This window comes from Lytechinus variegatus, chromosome 3 (genome assembly GCF_018143015.1).
Source record: "Lytechinus variegatus isolate NC3 chromosome 3, Lvar_3.0, whole genome shotgun sequence".
NCBI classification, from domain to species: Eukaryota; Metazoa; Echinodermata; class Echinoidea; order Temnopleuroida; family Toxopneustidae; genus Lytechinus; species Lytechinus variegatus.
The window spans coordinates 43,696,129-43,713,964 of record NC_054742.1 but is presented as its reverse complement, the minus strand read 5'-3'; the positions used below and the strand labels follow the sequence as shown (position 1 = coordinate 43,713,964).

The following is a 17,836-nucleotide window of genomic DNA, read 5'->3' as shown; positions in this document are numbered from 1 at the left end:
CTGGTTTTCGATCTGCAATGTTCTACTGTAATGTGTATTTCAACATTCGGAAACTACAGCAGAATGCTGCCCGTGTAGTCTTCATGTTTCTCTACTCATGTAATTACATGTATCTCTGCATTGGTTACCCGTTGTACGTTCATCGCACATATCAAATTGAATTGCTCTTCCTTGTTTTTCGTTCATTGGCACTGCACCTCATTCCGGGGGGGGGGCACACGACCAAAAAAGTGGTATAGTGGTGTGCCCATAGGACGGGGGAGACGTTTCCCCCCAAAAAAATTTAGGTGGGGGAACGGTCCCCCCTAAATTTTTTTTTGATAACCTTTTTTTTCTTCTTTTTTTGCATGTCATTTTTTTTCTGCGTCCCCCCCTAAATTCATAGTGGGCACATACCCACTATGCATTATATACTGAGTGCCCCCCCCCCGGACCTCATAGCTTGATAACTCGTTACAATCCCTCCCGTAACCTTGCTTTACCACAATCTCATACATGTCATAGGAGATCGATCATTTAATTTACTGGAACATTCCTATGGAATAAACTTCTGAAAGATGGCCGCAGTTATTCTTGTCTCGATCCCAAATTTTGAAACTCCACCGAAAACCTGGTTAAAATAATAATAAAAAAAAGTGCACACGTAGTTACCAATAATGCATATAGCATTTCCACTATTTGACCATAGAGCTATTCATAGTTCCATGATTTGAAAACGGGATAGAGCATTGCAGATTAAATGCCTTGCTCACGGCCACGGGCATAGGTAAAATCAAAGAGCTTTCTCCTCAAGTGGTAAATGCTGTGTATTGATTGTCACGCATGACAAGCTCCATACAGCCGTCTCCAACGTCCACAGTGTACAGTATACCATGTACATATAGGTCGATGGTAGTACCAGCTGGAAGTAGATATACAACACAACAACGCGACCGTGTACATTGTGCGAAAGGATGTCATTCTGGACATGGATCCTACTAGAACTAGACAGTAGGATCCATGTTCTTTACGATGCTGTAGTGTGTAGGCCCTACTATTTATCTGTCAAGTGCATCACCTAATTAATAATTCCATGTCTGTTACGATCTGGATTTGAGAATTATTTTGATTTTGATGAACCAAGGAGGTGCCTGGATAGACCTGAGAGTTTTCAGGATATTAAAGGGAGGTGAGTATTCGACAGCTAGAAGAAAAAACTCAAACAGGAGGGGGATCCGGGAGGGGGGATATTGGAACCTGGGAAAACAAAACGAATACGTATCGCAGTCAGGGAATGAATTGACAATTCCTTGATATATGTTTTGACATAATCACAGCATGCAGCATGGAGACATACACTCTGTACTATTGCAGTCATTGCTTAAAGTCTGGTTAAAATAAATTCAACTGATTATCGGGAAAATCAATCAATCCTCTCTTTGCAGGTACACTGTAAAAACTGCGGTGTTAAAACTGACACCAATCGGTGTTAATAGAGGACCACACCCTGAGGTGTTAAAATTACAGTCTAGAGATTAAACATAACACCAAAGAGTGTAAATGTAACAACAAAAGGTGTTGAAATAGCACCTATATGTGAAAAACGAACACCACCGATTTAACACCAGTGTAAAATAACTGGTGTGGTCCTCTATGTACACCGGTTAACACCACAGTTTTTGCTGTGTTTGCTTAACGCTAGAAGGATGCCATCATTTATAACGTCAAAATAGTAACATTTTGCAATGATCAGATGATTCCAAGAATGCAGGCCTATCGGGATAACATCAACATAAAATCATTTTTGTTTACATTATATTACATAAGCTTTACATTAGTATTTGGTGAAAATGCACTGTGAGCATGTCATGAACATGACTTTGTATGCAATAAACTATGAGTGGATCAACTGGCGACTTACATGTAATATATTGGGCGCTGGAATGAAAACTAATGAGAACATTAGGCCTATACATGATACATGCATGTTCATTGTCATTTTCCTTTTAGTTTCCAGTAGGCCTGTACCTGAACCATTCGACCAAATCTACAGCCTATAATATTTAGGCACGATCAATAATTTATTTTCATTGCTTGCTTACGTACTCGCACTAAAAAAAAATCATTGTTAAAAGTCAAGGTTTACTCCGGTTACAGCGTTGATTAGAATCATAGAGAAAAAATCAAACAAGCATAACGCTGAAAACTTCTTCAAAAAATCGGATGTAAAATTAAAAAAAAGTCATGACATTTTACCATTTCGCTTATTTTTCACAAAACTGTTATGCCACAACTCAGTGATATGCAATTGAGAGAATCCATGATGTACCTCACTCACTGTTTATTTTTTATTTGAATAATATATAGTATTTTATTTTTACAAAATTGGACATTCTCAGGACCAATTTGACTGAACTATGAAATGAAAAAAAAAACAATGTTAAAAGTGTAAAAAACCACATGTTCAGTCAGGAGTATAAACACTTATATATATATATATATATAAGTGAGGGGTGAAACTTTGTTTCACATGCAGGATTCCCATATAAAAAAAATGCAAAAGAAATAGTGAGTGGGTGAAGTCATCAGTCCCATTATCTACAGACCAGAATGTGCATAACTACTGTTTTGTGAAATTAACCGAAACTTAAAAATTGCATTACTTTCTTATTTCACTCTCGATTTTGATGAAACTATCAGTGTTATGCTTGTTGGATTTTATTCTTATTATTTGAATAAACTTTTTGTTGGGGTTGACGTGTCCTTTAAGTAGTGCAATGAGTATGTCGAGGGTCACCTTACTCACAACTTGTCTTCATACGTACGCCACAGTACTGATGAGATGTGAAGATGAGAATGCTGGTGGGTGCTGTATACATGGTATACATAACATACTATGTGTATCATCGTGATTTATATTCATGTTCACCATATGCTAACAGTGAGTGGACTTGAATAAACATAGCAAAATCATACAAGCAAAACACTTCAAATTTCATCAAAATCTAATATCAAAGATTCAGAAATAGAAAGTTCCGACGTTTGGAAATTTGAAAGGAGTTTTGTATTCATCTGGAGTTGGTAAATGACGATTCTACATGTTCACAGTGACATTAAATCGTGACATTTTTTTCATTTAAAAAAGACGGCAGAGTTTTATCTCAATAGTCACATTTCAATGAAATAGTGAGTTAGTGACGTCATGGGACCCTCGTCTTTAGGGCAAATGAGGCTCCTTGATTAAAAACCATTTTGTGTTGCTATATTCCAAGAAAAATAGTTCAGTTGATTTGATGTACTGAACATTTGCTATTAACAATCACTAGATTAATATTTGATTATTTCCCAAAGGCCCCCATTTCAAAGGGTTTATTTATTAATCCTATCCAATATTATGAAAAACAACGATAGTCGGATTATGTTTTCAACTGTCACAGTTATATTTCTATGTTTCTACATGTTATATTTGAAATGGACACGTTTAGTGTACATAAGAAAGTATGGAGATATCTATATGATACGTATTTTGTTGTTTTCACAGAAATAATGTGAACTATACAGTGTATCTTGGGGTTTCATTTGCCCCATTGGGCATGTTAAGTTCATTGGCTTCTAGTCAGAAAGCAGGGGAAATGGTGAATTTTACAACAATACTGGCATGTACAAATAAAGTAAGATAAAAGTTAATACACATTACCGGGTGGGTACGATAGTCGCCTCTCTAAAGAGGCGATGCTACTTTCAAGGTCAAGACCAACCCAGAAAAAATGTCTATGTTTATAAAAAAATCCAACAAGCATAACGCTGAAAATGTCATGCAAATCGGATCACGGTATAGTAAGAACATGAAGAAAGTTACGACATTCTGAAGTTTCGCTTATTTAATATATATATATGCATCACTCAGTGATGTGCAGGTTAAGACAGGCGATTATTTCCCTCATTCAATATTTATTTTCTTGTTATTGTTTGAAATATACAATATTTAATTTTTTTATAAATTTTACAACAAGGACCAGCACAAAATGTTAAAACAATGGTAATTATGCTATCCAGGGAGGAATAAAACTTCTTCCCTAAGACATTGAGGAGAAAATTAGAATATTTCACATTTCATTTAATAGAATACAAAAGAAAGAGTGAGAGGATGATTCCATCAGTTGCCTGATTTGCAAACTGACCCGGATGTGCATATAACTGTTTTGTCATAACTTTCTTCATCCGATTTTAATGAAATTTTCAGTGTTGTGTTTGTTTGATTTTTTCTCTTTTTATTCAAACCAATTTTTTTTTTTTGGGGGGGGGGGGTGGACTTGTCCTTTAAAAATTTTGATTATGAGGTGCTGCTATCATGATGTTTGCGCCTTCTGGCCATGTTTTTTTTATTTTTTATTCTAAATTGTGCCTTTCATCTGTACTGGCGAAAAGGAGGCTTTCATCGGCGGATACAGTTCATGGTTTACCATACCATTTCAATAAAAGCTAACATTGTATAGGTTGAACTGACACATATTTTTATGACCTATGGATTTTTTTTCGATTTTGAAATACATGATTTTGTACCGGTTATATAGTGCAATTGTTTTCAATTGTAAGGGGGTCCCATATGGCTTGTCATTCGCGCGTGAATAAAAAAAAATCACTGGGTATACGCTTACCGTGGATAAAGGACAATACCTCTCCGTCAATAAGCCTTTAGCATTCTTTAGACAAGGCCATTTGTATCTTGTTTGTTCATGGTACAACGATGTCTTATTGTGGTATATAAGTAGAGACAACTCATTTTCTCTCATTATTTAGTGATGATCAGAATAGTGTATCATTACAGTCAAAATATGAATTAAGAAAAAAAAATAAGAGATTTTTTTTCGATTTTGAAATACATGATTTGTACCGGTTATATAGTGCAATTGTTTTCAATTGTAAGGGGGTCCCATATTGTTTGTCATTCGCGCGTGAATAAAAAAAAATCACTGGGTATACGCTTACCGTGGATAAAGGACAATTCCTCTCCGTCAATAAGCCTTTAGCATTTTTTAGACAAGGCCATTTGTATCTTGTTTGTTCATGGTACAACGATATGTCTTATGTGGTATATAAGTAAAGACTACTCATTTTCTCTCATTATTTAGTGATGATCAGAAAAGTGTATCATTACAGTCAAAATATGAATTAAGAAAAAAAAATAAGAGAAAAAAGTACATCAGAAATCAAGAGTATTTATCTTACTTTAATGTGTGGCAAACAAAACACTGAAAATTTGATCAAAATTGGACAAGGAATAAAAAAGTTATGGCATTATAACGATTTCCATTATTCCGGTGAAACAGTTCTGTAGGCATGTCTTCATGAATATTCATTGAGCAAAGCGATGATGTCATTCTTCCACTTGTTCTTTTATTGTATCTCATTATCTGAAATTTGGTTTATTCAAAATTTTTCCTTCAAGAACCAAAAATATTGTATTAAAAACTGATCAAGTGAATTAGATATTCATTGCTGCAACTTACTCTAGGATAAGGAGGACATATCATTCTTACATGTATGGAAAAAAAATGAAACGACTATGATTCATGTAATAACATAAGACGAAAGAAAGTGGAGATCATCATCAGCCCATCTAATAAATATCCATGACGACGTGCATATAACACTTTTCCACAATATATTGCTAAAATTCAAAATTCAATAACTTCGCTATTTGTTATCAGATTTTGATGAAATTTTCAGCATTTTGCTCTGTGAATTCTACTATTTATTTCGATATGATGTTTTGCCTCAAAAAAAGTCCAGTTTCGTAATAATAGTTTCTTTCCTTTTCTCTTTTTTTCTTGGTCGTGATTGTTTAAATTTTATTTTCTTTCTTTTATTTTTATTTACGCCGTAAAACTGGGCCGGGAAAATTGAAAATCACGCCAATTTTTCTTAGTGTAGGTCGTCTTTCCCCTCCTCTATCAAAGTTACCTTGCGTTAACCATCATGTGATTTGCAATAAGGACATAATCTTGAAAATTCACCGATTATATTTAAAAAAAGATATTTTAGATTTTTGTTTCAATGATTGTAGAATGTGGTTTAGCTCATTAAAAATGGCAAGTTTATTCGTAAGATTATTAAAAAAATAAATGAAAAGAATATCCGAAATAGTATTAGTATGTCCATCTGAGCACATCTTTTCTTTCTATGTTTAAGACGTAGCCTTATGCAAAAGTATTTTGGGGCAGCACGCGTAAACTTAAAAAAAAACTCAAAAGCGAGGGAGCGAAGCTACTGAGCTTAACATTGAGACGTTTTTGCATTTTTGTTAGGTGAGATTGATGGATTTTGTGCATACTTTGGGTGGATTTTGTGATAATCTGCAGTAAAATAATGTGAGTTTTCAAAATGTCGGGGGGGGGGGAGCAACTGCACCCTCCTGCGTACGGCCATGATCTTAAAACAAAGAAAAACTGACTCATCTATCCCACCATGGACCTAGTGGTAGGTCCATGATCCCACTCACATGATTCATGAAATTTAAGGCACGTAGGATTATTATTACAAGTTTTTTCATTCATTATGCACTTGATAAAGGAAGCAGAACGGCGCTAATAAAGAAACCTGGCGCTCATCGGGTACAAAAAGATTGGTTTTTCAGGACAACTTATCTGATATGAAGAACAGGCACCTACGAGAAAGCAAATGAGCACTCGTTAACACATAACAGGTCCTTCTCAGGTGAAAGGGTCTTATGGGGGCACTTTTCTTGGGTAAAATGGGAACTGATACAAGAAAGCGCACTTGCTAACGGCATAAAATGAGTCCGACTTCTTCTCAGGTGAAAGGAGCACAGAACACTTTCGTGAGGGATTTTTTTGGAGGTATAATCTGACTCTAATACGAGATATGGCACTTGCTAACACACATAACGGGTCCTTCTTAGGTGAAAAGGGCACAGAATACGTCAGTGAGAGGCACTTGGGGAATGATTTTGAGAACGGGTACTTGGTAACACCTTAAACGCGTCCTCTTCCGTTGAAAGGGGAAACAGTACACGTTCGTGAGGGCCATTTTTCTTCCGTAAAGGGCAATTTTCAGTGCTTCAAACAATGTGTGTGTGTTTGGGGGGGGGGGGGGGTGCACTGTGCCCCCGCCCCACCAGGATCGCTTTCCCTGATTGTGATGTAAATGCTTGAGACAGTTTTGATGACTAACGTGACATACAGCGTGTCCCACAAAAGGGGTATGATATTAAAATGACAACATATTATATCTTTACACCCGAGAACTTCAATCTTTTTTCTACAACTGGATTAAATTGTATGTCACATTGTCCAATAATCACAAAGATTATTAGCATACTACCATTACTTATCAGGAAACCTCTCCATCCAAGTTTTCAACCTCGTAGCCAGGATGTGATTTTGGAGGGGGTGGTAAGTTCACGCGAAGCGCGCTACCTAGGGGGAGTTTCCCCTCTCCCTTGCGGAGCGCGAAGTTTTTGATATAAATCAAAAGAAGATGTCTCTTGCGTCTCTATTACCCTTATCAAATGGAATTAAAATGACTCATACCTCGGTCACATTTGCTCTAAGGCGGCCGTACGAAAACAGTCGAAAACAGCCGTTTTAACATTTTTTTTTGTTACCAGCTACATGTAGGTTGTTTGAATAAAAAAATAAAACGGCATATTTCGACTCGCCGTACGCCCGCCGTAGAGCAAATGTGACAGAGGTATTACTGTGATTAAAAAATCTTGTTTTCAAAAGAAATTACGAGTGCCCCCAAAATGAGAAAAAGATTGAGGAATTTGAAATAATTTCTCTAAACGCTAAAACGTGTGATAAAAATTGAGAACAGAAGTGGTATAAATGTCTACCTTGGTCACATCAGATTTGTTTCAAAAACTTTAGCCAAATTAAATTCTTTAACTCGCAAAACAGAGTAAAAGACGGGAAAGCCTTTATGCAGCTAGGAGGAAATATTCCTTCCCGCGAATGACGTTAAAGCTCTGAATATTCGAAATTTCTCTGAAACCTTAACCTGCTCTAATTTTTATATTTAGATCATATAACTCTACTACGAAAAAGAAGCTCAAATTATGAAAGGTTTGATGCTAGAAGAGAACTTTTCCATTCCTATGCACACGAATCACGGAAACCTCTGATTTATTTTGTAAGCAAAGAATTGTGTAATTTCGCTCATATTAAAGGTCAAGTCCACCTTAGAAAAATGTTGATTTGAATCAATAGAGAAAAATCAGACAAGCACATTGCTGAAAATTTCATCAAAATCGGATGTAAAATAAGAAAGTTATGACATTTCAAAGTTCCGCTTATTTTTAACAAAATAGTTATATGAACGAGCCAGTTATACATCCAAATGAGAGATTCGATGATGTCACTCACTCACAATTTCTTTTGTTTTTTTATTGCTTGAATTATACAATATTTCAATTTCTACGAATTTGATGATTAGGACCTACTTGCCTGAAGCACAAAATGTTAAAATAATGGAATTCCACGTGTTCAGGGAGGAATGAAACTCAAAATCAAAATGTTTCATACTTCATGTAATAAGGTACAAAAGAAATAGTGATGCCATCAGTTCCCTCATTTGCATACCGACCGAGATGTGCATATAACTATTTTGTGAAATGAAGCGAAACTTTAAAATGTCATAACTTTCTTAGTTTACATCCGATTTTGATGAAATTTTCAGTGTTATGCTTGTTGAATTTTTCTCTTTTTATTCAAATCAACTTTTTTCTATGGTGGACTTGTCCTTTAAGCGCTTATGATTAAGAAATTTCAGTGACATTCAAAATTTCAAATGAAAAGTGCAAAACAAACCAGGAGGTGGATATGCAGCAATATAGAATAAACCTAAGTTTTATTGTAAATACTTTTTCATTTTGCACGAGAATGCCTCACCCTTTGAGCAGATACTTTGTCAAAATACTTTCTGAAAAGCGAAAGAAATAGCATTTGGGACTCGGAGAGAGACGGTAGTGTTTCATATTTTCATATTCTTTCTGGCAAGAATATACGAGTCCTATGGCCGGAGAGGGGAAAACGTGTGGGAAACAAAAGGGAAAGGCATTTTAGATATTTTTTCCCGCGTGGAGCGCGGAAGCAAAATTTTGCATGAAGAGAGAAAAGAACGCCTCGTATAGGGTTTTTGTTCTTTTGACAAAAAAGAAAGAAAGGAAAAACCAAAGCTGTACCCTGCTTCCCCTTTCTCTCTCCGCTTTTCCTTCCCCCTTTTTTTTTTGGGGGGGGGGCGACGGCGACCGCCCCCACCGCCCCCTGGCTACGCGCCTGCAAGTTTTGTATTAAAGTAGTAGTAAAGTCGGGTTTAGCTAACAAAATTTGTTATCTTTTCAAGTGGTGTGAATTGTATATATTCACGTTCAACAATGGGCCATAAATATGCTAGGAGTTTATTTTGATCATGTTTTGACAATGACCTATTCATTCAACCTCATCTGACGAATAAAAAGTTCTTCCATATTTACGCCCGTGTGCTCAGCGAAACATATTTGCGTAACTTTTCAAGATCAATGGATGAAAAACAATGTTTTAATTCATTCCCTTGTGCTAATTGTTTAGTATAAATATGTTTGATTAGCCAATTTTATTAAACCTTCTCTTTTCTAATTTAAGTATGGGCCCGCAAGTTGTGGGCCCAAAATTTATATATATAAAACAAAAATAAAGAGTGAATGAAGACGTAATTGGCAAACGTTCTTTATTCAACGTAATCATGGTAATAACATGGATTGAGAGGTTTTCTTATGAGTACTGAAAGAAAGCTCATATGAATCTCTTTGTGCACTGGACCATAACGCATAAATGTTAAGCCAGTTCTATGAAATAAATGCTAGTTAACGATTATAAAATTAAATACAATATGATTTGGTAATTTTCATAATTATTATACTTATTTAGACTGCCATTAAAATTTTTGTGTGTGAAACGCTGTATAGCTTTAGCTGTCTGTATTGATTTCCTTCTCATTTTTCACGTGTGTCTTTTTTTCTTTCGCAGAACTCTGCCCCTCCGCCCTATAACCTTCGCCCATTTTCCCGTCCCAACTTCCCTCCTCTACCGCTTTCTTCGATTTCTGAACTCTCCCAAATCCCCTTCCTCTTCCTGAACTCCCTACCCCCACCTATACAGTGCGTCCCATAAAAAAACGAAACCGAGATTTATCGATGATTTATCATAACTTAATCACAAGTGACCCACCATTGTAAAGCTTAGAAATTCTCATTCACGCATGAGTGAGTAAAAACAATTCGAAGAAGGGATTCCAAAAGTCACTTGGCGGGCTGTATCTGGGTTTCAAAAAGAAAACCACAGTTTAAAAAGTTCAATATCTGCTCTTTAATTTGATACCTCAATTACAGAAAATGGTCAAGAAATAATAATGTTCTGCTTATTTGAAGTAAACCTTGAATTTCAATAATTTCACAAAATGAAGAGGTTTTACAGGCTAGCGTTCCCAGTCACTCGACACTCCGTTTTGTTGACGATCAGCCATTTGTTAACCGTGCACTAGCTTCTATGGGAAACCAGTGAAAACACGTTTATTTCATGAAATTATGGAAATACAAGCATTGTTTCGAGGGAACATAACATTTTTACTTCTTGACCATTTTCTGTGATTAAGGTATCAAATAGAAGAGCAGATCTTGAACTTTTTAGGAATGTGATTTTCTTTTTGAAATTCAGATACCCCTCGCCAAATGAGTTTTTGGTATCCTTTCTTCAAATTGTTTTTGCTCACTCATGCGTGAATGAAAAATAATCTAAGTAATTTCAGATGAAAGAGGAGATTCTAAGCTTTACAATGGCAGGTCACTTGTCTATCGTATTATTGATTAAATTATGATAAATCATCGATAAATCTCGGTTTATTTTTTTCTAGGACGCACTGTATATATTCACTCGTTGATTTAAATATCCCCGGTCATCAGCCCACCTAATGAATATTCATGAAGACATGCCTAGAACTGTTTCACCGGAATAATGCAAATATTTAAAATTCAATAACTTCGTTATTTGTTATCCGATTTTGATCAAAATAATTTTCAGCATGTTGCTCTGTGAATTTTACTCTATTTATTGAGATATAAGTATCTCCAGCCTGGACCATCCCTTTAAAATGCTTTCACCAAACAACAATTGTGGTCAAACTTTCTCCTACTCCTTTTAGACGTTCTGATTTGATGACTGCTGATCGAAAGTTACTTCTTGCTAAAAAAAGGTGCTTAGTCAAATGATCAAAATAGAAATTGATTCCTACCAAACTGGGCTCTGGACTTCCATTGTTAATATTTGCTCGGAGTCAATAAAGTGGGGTCGCGGTAGCTCAACGCGAACGAAGGAATGTCTAGGCACTCCATTGTCTAAGGGTCGACAAGAACAAGACATTTTTCTACACATTCTTAGGTGGGAGTAGCTTATTGCACGATATTGGTAAAAAAAACAAAAATCCAGCTTTTTTGTCTCTTTCTCCCTCAATTTTCTGCATAGGAGGCCACCATGGTTAAGTTGGAGGGTTGTAGAGGCTGGTTGATCACGCTGGTTACTTTCTTTCATTTCTTCGCTAACTATGGATTCTTATATTCGTATGGACAATTCTTAGTCATCTTCCAAGACGAGTTTGGCAAAGGAGCAACTGCCACAGGTATGTAAGCTTTTCCATTTTGAAGGAAGATCCTTATATCACTGGCGGATCCACGGGGGGGGGGGCACAGCCGGCTCGTGCCCCCCTTTTGAGAGGCACAATTAAAATTTGTAATGTAAAAATACTGTTAAAACACATGTGTGCCCCCCCTTGTAAGGGGGGCGGGGCACATATATGAAGCCAGCGCGTTGTGTGTAAACGTCTCTCCCATGTTTCATAGATGCAGGCTATGTCACAATGGAAACACTCCGTCCCTCGGATAGGTTGTTAAATGGAGGCCCCGTGTAGAGGAGAGTCATCACCTTTGCACGTTAGAACCCACTGCACTATTCGTCTAAGAGTAGGGGGAAACCCCGGTGTATAGTGGTCCACCTGCATTCCCCCCAGTCAGTTATATCGGGAGGAGAGACCTGCGGATCATAGTGATTCAGTTTGCTTTTCGCTTCCCAGGCACAAGTGACGCCAAACAAATTAATAATAATAATAATATATATTATATATATCTATTAGTCATGATGGACTGATGAACTGATTTTAATAATGGTGAATGATTCGAAAAATCAGACAAGGGGAAAACGAGAAAGAGAAAGGCGGGAAAAGACGGAGGGGTGGAGGTAGAAAGAGAGAGAGAGAAAGAGGGGGGGGGGGGGGGGGGTCGGGAGAATGGAGAAAAAAAGACAAGCCATGAAAGACTTTAGGCCTTGTCACATACTGTTGCCTGACAAGGACACAGCCGACTTCTTCATCTGATTTATAGACCTAACTGGAGGTTGGCAGGCGATGCCTTTTGATGTCTGCTGGTGATCTAAAGCATTAATATCTCCATGTTCAAATTGAATTCAAGGATGCCTGACAGCAGACGAAAGTCAGTTTCATTAGACAGTATGACACGCTAGGATAGGCCCTACATGCGATCATGGACAGGTCCATGATCCGATTTACAAAGTCCTCTTTTCAGAATGTGTATATTAAGTTAGCAATCCTTAAGGTCAATGTTTCCATTTTCATTTGGTCAGTAAATGTGTATTTATCCATCCATTGACATGTTCTGTTCTTTTCAGGATGGCTCGGGACGATTCCATTTGGTCTGACCTACCTCGCCACCCCCATCTCAAACTCTCTCATAGCACGATACCAACATCGACGGATTGCTGCTATAGGTGTCATCTCTTGCTTTATATCTCTCATTGTGACGTCATTCATGAATAGTCTCCTTCCGATGTTCTTCACATTTAGTCTGGTATACGGGTTTGGTATCAACTTTGTGACGGCTTCTGGGCTAAACATCATATTACAGTACTTCCCAGACAAAAACTCAGCGAGGGCTGTGACGATGGCACTTATAGGATGCAGTACAGGTACATGAACGCTTGTGAACTTTTATAGTGCAGAAAGGGTTTAGTCCTTTAATTATTGACACGCGTCGTTATAGTCTTATGTACACTTGACTTGGACATCCGGCCATTGTATGCCATCAAAGTACTACAAAAAACAAAATAATTTGAACCTTTCCTATTTCCCACATTTACTTCTAGGAAATTTCTATGAGACAGTTCCGGAATGGGTACAACCTCTTCAGTCCGTTACAAAAGTTCCCTAAGACTGTCACATATACCATGTATAATGCCGTCTGCGTAGCGGCCCATTATGAATAGACTACTAATATCTAGAAGATGACATTGACAGCCAATCCTTTGGACATGTTAACATTGAGTTTGAACTTGCATCCTGATCGTGTGAGAATCTGCATCATCGCTTTAGTTTAATACATCAAAATACTCGTGCGATATGCTACATATAATACTGGTGAATTTGACAATAATATAATTGATATCCACTCAGTGCATTTCATTTGATAAACCTAATGAAATGTATGATTAGTAGATTTATTAATATGTTGATTGCCATGGTACTCCTTTAACAGGGGTGTACCCTTCGAGGGGTAATAAACTATTGATAGATGGTTATTGTGATGTGTAAAGTAACGTTAAACACTTATATCTCATCTCACCCTGACAGGTCTTTTAGCCTTGAACCCTCTCATATACTTCCTCATCAATGCCGTTGGCTGGAGGAATACTATACGGATCGCATCATCTGTCATTCTAATTACCGGTGTGGGGGCTGTCTCTACGTACACCCCTCCTCAGAAGGACACGGACCAACCTAAGTCATACATGAAAATAGAAGCGAACAAAGAAAAAGAAAACCTCTTTGGTGTTAAAGTAGATGCAAGTGACATTGCACTTCAAAAGAAGGTTTTGGATGAAGGGAACAAAGTACCGAGAGCCCTGAGAGTATTAGGGTATCCAGAATTGTGGATTTTGGCTTCTGCTCTAGTGGTCTCTTGTGCAGGTGTTTGTTTCTTTTACATGAGCTTGGTAAGATATCCAAAGTTCTATTAAAACATGGATTTATATTTTACTGTCGATCGTTGCACTACACTTGATTAAAGATTGCAATTGATTTAGTGAACTGATCTGAGCTGTCAGCTGTGCACTAACGTGATAAGATAAAATCTTTAGGAGGCCCCATGAATTTCAAATCCAAAACCAATTTCTCGCTCAATGAGTAATTCAATTCCTTGCACATAACGGGTAATTCATAATATCCTGTATTTAATTGAGCAGAATTCGAAAATATCACGTTAATTGGCTTTGAGGGTCCGTTATGAATCTATGTGGAGACTCTATCCTCTTAATACTATTTTTATTCAATCGGATTTAACTCCCAATAGCTAAGTAGAGCATAGTGTAGATAATATCTTTTCTACATGAAGTTTTTCCACAAAGCTACGTGCAAATTAATCCATAACTTATCCTTGATGATTACAGGTAGTTATGGTAGTATTTCCACTCTGTCCAGTTAAAACTGAAACGATTGGGGGATTTATGTCCCTTGATTTAAAGATTTTAGGAATTTGGGAAAAAATACCATAACAGATGAAATCAAGCTATTTTGAATTTGTCTTCGTATTCCTGGTGGTATTTGCTCTTCATTCGATTGTTATTTGTATGCAAAATGAATATATTCAATTAGATTCTTTTGAATTATCGTCATTCTATTTATTTCAAAAGAAGTAAAAGTATCAATGTGAGAAAGAAGAATCCGTGTATATATATTCATCAAGAGAAGTTTATTTATGGATAGTGGCACATCCATATCTTATTTTAATTCTATTATTGCCTGTGTGTTATGAATTATTAAACATAAACAAATATTGAGACACAGATGTGATCAATCATATGCAGTTTATTAGGGATATCTAGACCTCAAAATTTAAAATTTTAAGCAACTAAATGATTCATGCGAGCGCGAAATACGAGCTGAAGTGTTTAAAATACTGGACTGCAAAAATACTTGTTAAAGACAGTTCGCAGTGATCCATTATTAAAATACATACATGTATCTCACCAATCCAAAATACCTGAAAACTTGATTGGAATCATGAAGAGGAATGGTATATTAAACAAATCAGGGGCGGATCCAGGATTTTGAAATAGGGGGGGCGCCAGCGGCGAGGGTGTGGGAGGGGGATACCCCCCTCCCACGGCAAGGACTTTTTCAAAAAATCATGTCCAAAAGTCGTATTTTGAGAGCACCTTTAGAAGAAAAATGCACACTTAAATCACTGTAACTTCATGAATAAAAGACACATACTGACTCATTTAGGAGCTGTTTTCCAGTCACACACCATATAAGCGGTCATTCAAAACATACATTTGGCAAAGGCTCTTCACTTGCTTGCATCGTGTGATTGAAACGTCAAATTTAAATGATACGAAACTGAGACTTGTAATCGATAAGTTCCGAATAATCCATTCTGTTTATTGTCATTTGTGTATTTACATTGTGTGTTTCAAACGCGCATATCATCGGCAGCGATCGGGGGGGGGGGACGGGGGACGTGTTCTCCCTCAAATATTTCGGGGGAGGTCGTCCCCCCCCTAGATTTTTAAAACTATTTTTTTTTCGATTTTGCTGGCAATTTTTTTTAAAGATATATTGTAATCAGCAAACCTATAGATTATCAAACATTAAAAATGGGGTAAGGGGGGGGGGGGGGTTAATGTCACAATTTCTACTTTTTAACAATACACAATGTGTCCTCGGGACGTTTTTCCCCAGCACGAAAGTATTTTTATCCCCCCCCCCGTCACATAAAATCTTCGCTCCTTACGCTGACATATAGCTGCCTATACACAGCAAACGCGGAGTGGGGTCGACTGGTGATTGAGAATATACAATTTTGCTCCTTGATAATTCGTTGGAATGATTGCTTCGGCGAAACTTAGTTGGGGCGCCCTGGATAATATGCCTCTGAATCTACCAGAAAGTGTAAAAGTTAGTTTACATTAAATACAAATATGTCTGACCTATACATTTCAGTGAAAACGTACATGACCAAGGCAGAATGATAATGCTGCGCACGTGGCGCCCGATATAGGGCTTCATCTTTGAGTGAAGAATAATCTCGGGGATAGACATTATCATTCGCATCGTTGACACTTTCTCTCGCGATCTGTTACTTACAATTTACATGTATTTGCCATAAAGACGGACAAACGCATGTTACAAAAAACACAAAATTTCGGGAAAAATGATATCCAATCCAACATCTTCACACTGGTCACTGCACTGCAACTCCCGATTACAAGTGGTGCAACTTTCCAACCAATCGACTTGCGCGCCCTGGAATTCCGGAATTTACATATTGCAATACAGTATGACAGAGGTGCATTTGTGCGAACACAAAGGCCATGAGCGTAAGTTAAAATATAGTTTTGACTCGATCTAGCCCTTGAAATTGACTACATTGTACCAATCCAGTAAATATAACCGTCCAAAAAAAAAAAAAAAAATCCGGCGAAAATAGGGGGGGGGGGGGGGCGCGCGCCCGGGGCGCCCCCCTCTGGATCCGCCACTGCAAATAATTGATGCAAGCGCGAAGCGCAAGCCGAAAATTTTGATTTCCGACCAGAAAACTGGCTATTCTAAGCACTTTTTGTATAAATAATATGCGTATATACTGACAAATTCACGCAAGCGCGAGCTGAATCTTTTGATTAATTGCCCTGAAAAAGGAAATGTCAATGACTGTCTGCAGTGACTCATGAATTGAAAACACTTCTCAATACTCAAATAGAGCGAGCGTCATCTCAATAATTGTCTAACCTGCACAGCAGAGTGAGACTCTTCAGACGGCGGCGGCGCGGCGTCAACACCAAATCTTAACCGAAGGTTTCGTTTTTGAAATGACAGCACAACTTAGAAAGTATATAGACCTAGTTCATGAAACTTGGCCATAAGGTTAATCAAGTACATGTATTACTAAATATTCTGCCCGAGTTCCAGGTCATATGACCAAGGTCAAATGTCATTTAGGGTCAATGAACTTAGACCATGTTGGGGGATTAACATCAAAATCTTGACCTAAGGTTAAGTTTTTGAAATGTCATCATAACTTAGAAAAATGTATGGACCTAGCTCATTAAACTTGGCCATAAGGGTAATCAAGTATTATTGAACATCCTGCTTGAGTTTCAAGTACATGACCAAGGTCAAATGCCATTTAGGGTCAACGAATTTTGGCCAAGTTGGGGTATTGGCTGAATTACCATCATAACTTTGAAAGTTTATGGAGCTGATTCATGAAACTTGGTGCGAATTTCAGGTCATATGACTAGGGTTGCAAAGGGCTGGAAACTTTCCGGAAATTTTGGAAAATTTCCATCGAAAGTGTCCGAAATTTTCAGCTGCCGGGCAAGGAATTTTTGGAATTTTCGGGAATTTTCATTTTTTTAAACAAAAAGTGATAAATTCTGTTTTTAAATACAAAATTATGAATTGATATCCTCAAATACCGTACTTTCCATTTGTATTTATACTATTCTTCATTCTTTAAATTGCCCAGGGTTTAAAATATTCATCAAACTGTACATACATGTATATGTATCCAGTAACATGATGGAGCATTATGTATAAAATGAAGCTTTTCAATTCAACATGAAAAAAACACAAAAAACCCAACTTTGCTTTACATTTTTTTATCATTTTTCTTTAAATGTCATTTTTTTATGTGAGAACCTGCCATTATATCATAACATGTTTAGAGAACATTGCCCCCTACAAGTAGTCTGCATGTACAGAGCCTTATTGAAACTTTGATCCACAAGTGGGACTT

The 17,836-nt window shown here is 37.1% G+C and overlaps 1 protein-coding gene across 2 annotated transcripts in view; it reads left to right on the top strand.

Annotated features, from left to right (window-relative positions):
* Positions 1–854: 854 nt before the first annotated feature.
* The window catches only part of LOC121411105 (monocarboxylate transporter 9-like), a 29,019-nt gene continuing 12,037 nt past the window's right edge, over positions 855–17,836 (top strand). The window contains exons 1-4 of one of the 2 annotated variants that reach the window (XM_041603631.1): positions 855–1,168; positions 11,499–11,652; positions 12,714–13,010; positions 13,672–14,033. In XM_041603631.1, the coding sequence (XP_041459565.1) occupies positions 11,508–11,652; positions 12,714–13,010; positions 13,672–14,033 (804 nt within the window). In that variant the 5' untranslated portion in view covers positions 855–1,168; positions 11,499–11,507. The remainder of the gene's footprint in view (positions 1,169–11,498; positions 11,653–12,713; positions 13,011–13,671; positions 14,034–17,836) is intronic. The other variant, XM_041603630.1, reaches the window with a different exon arrangement.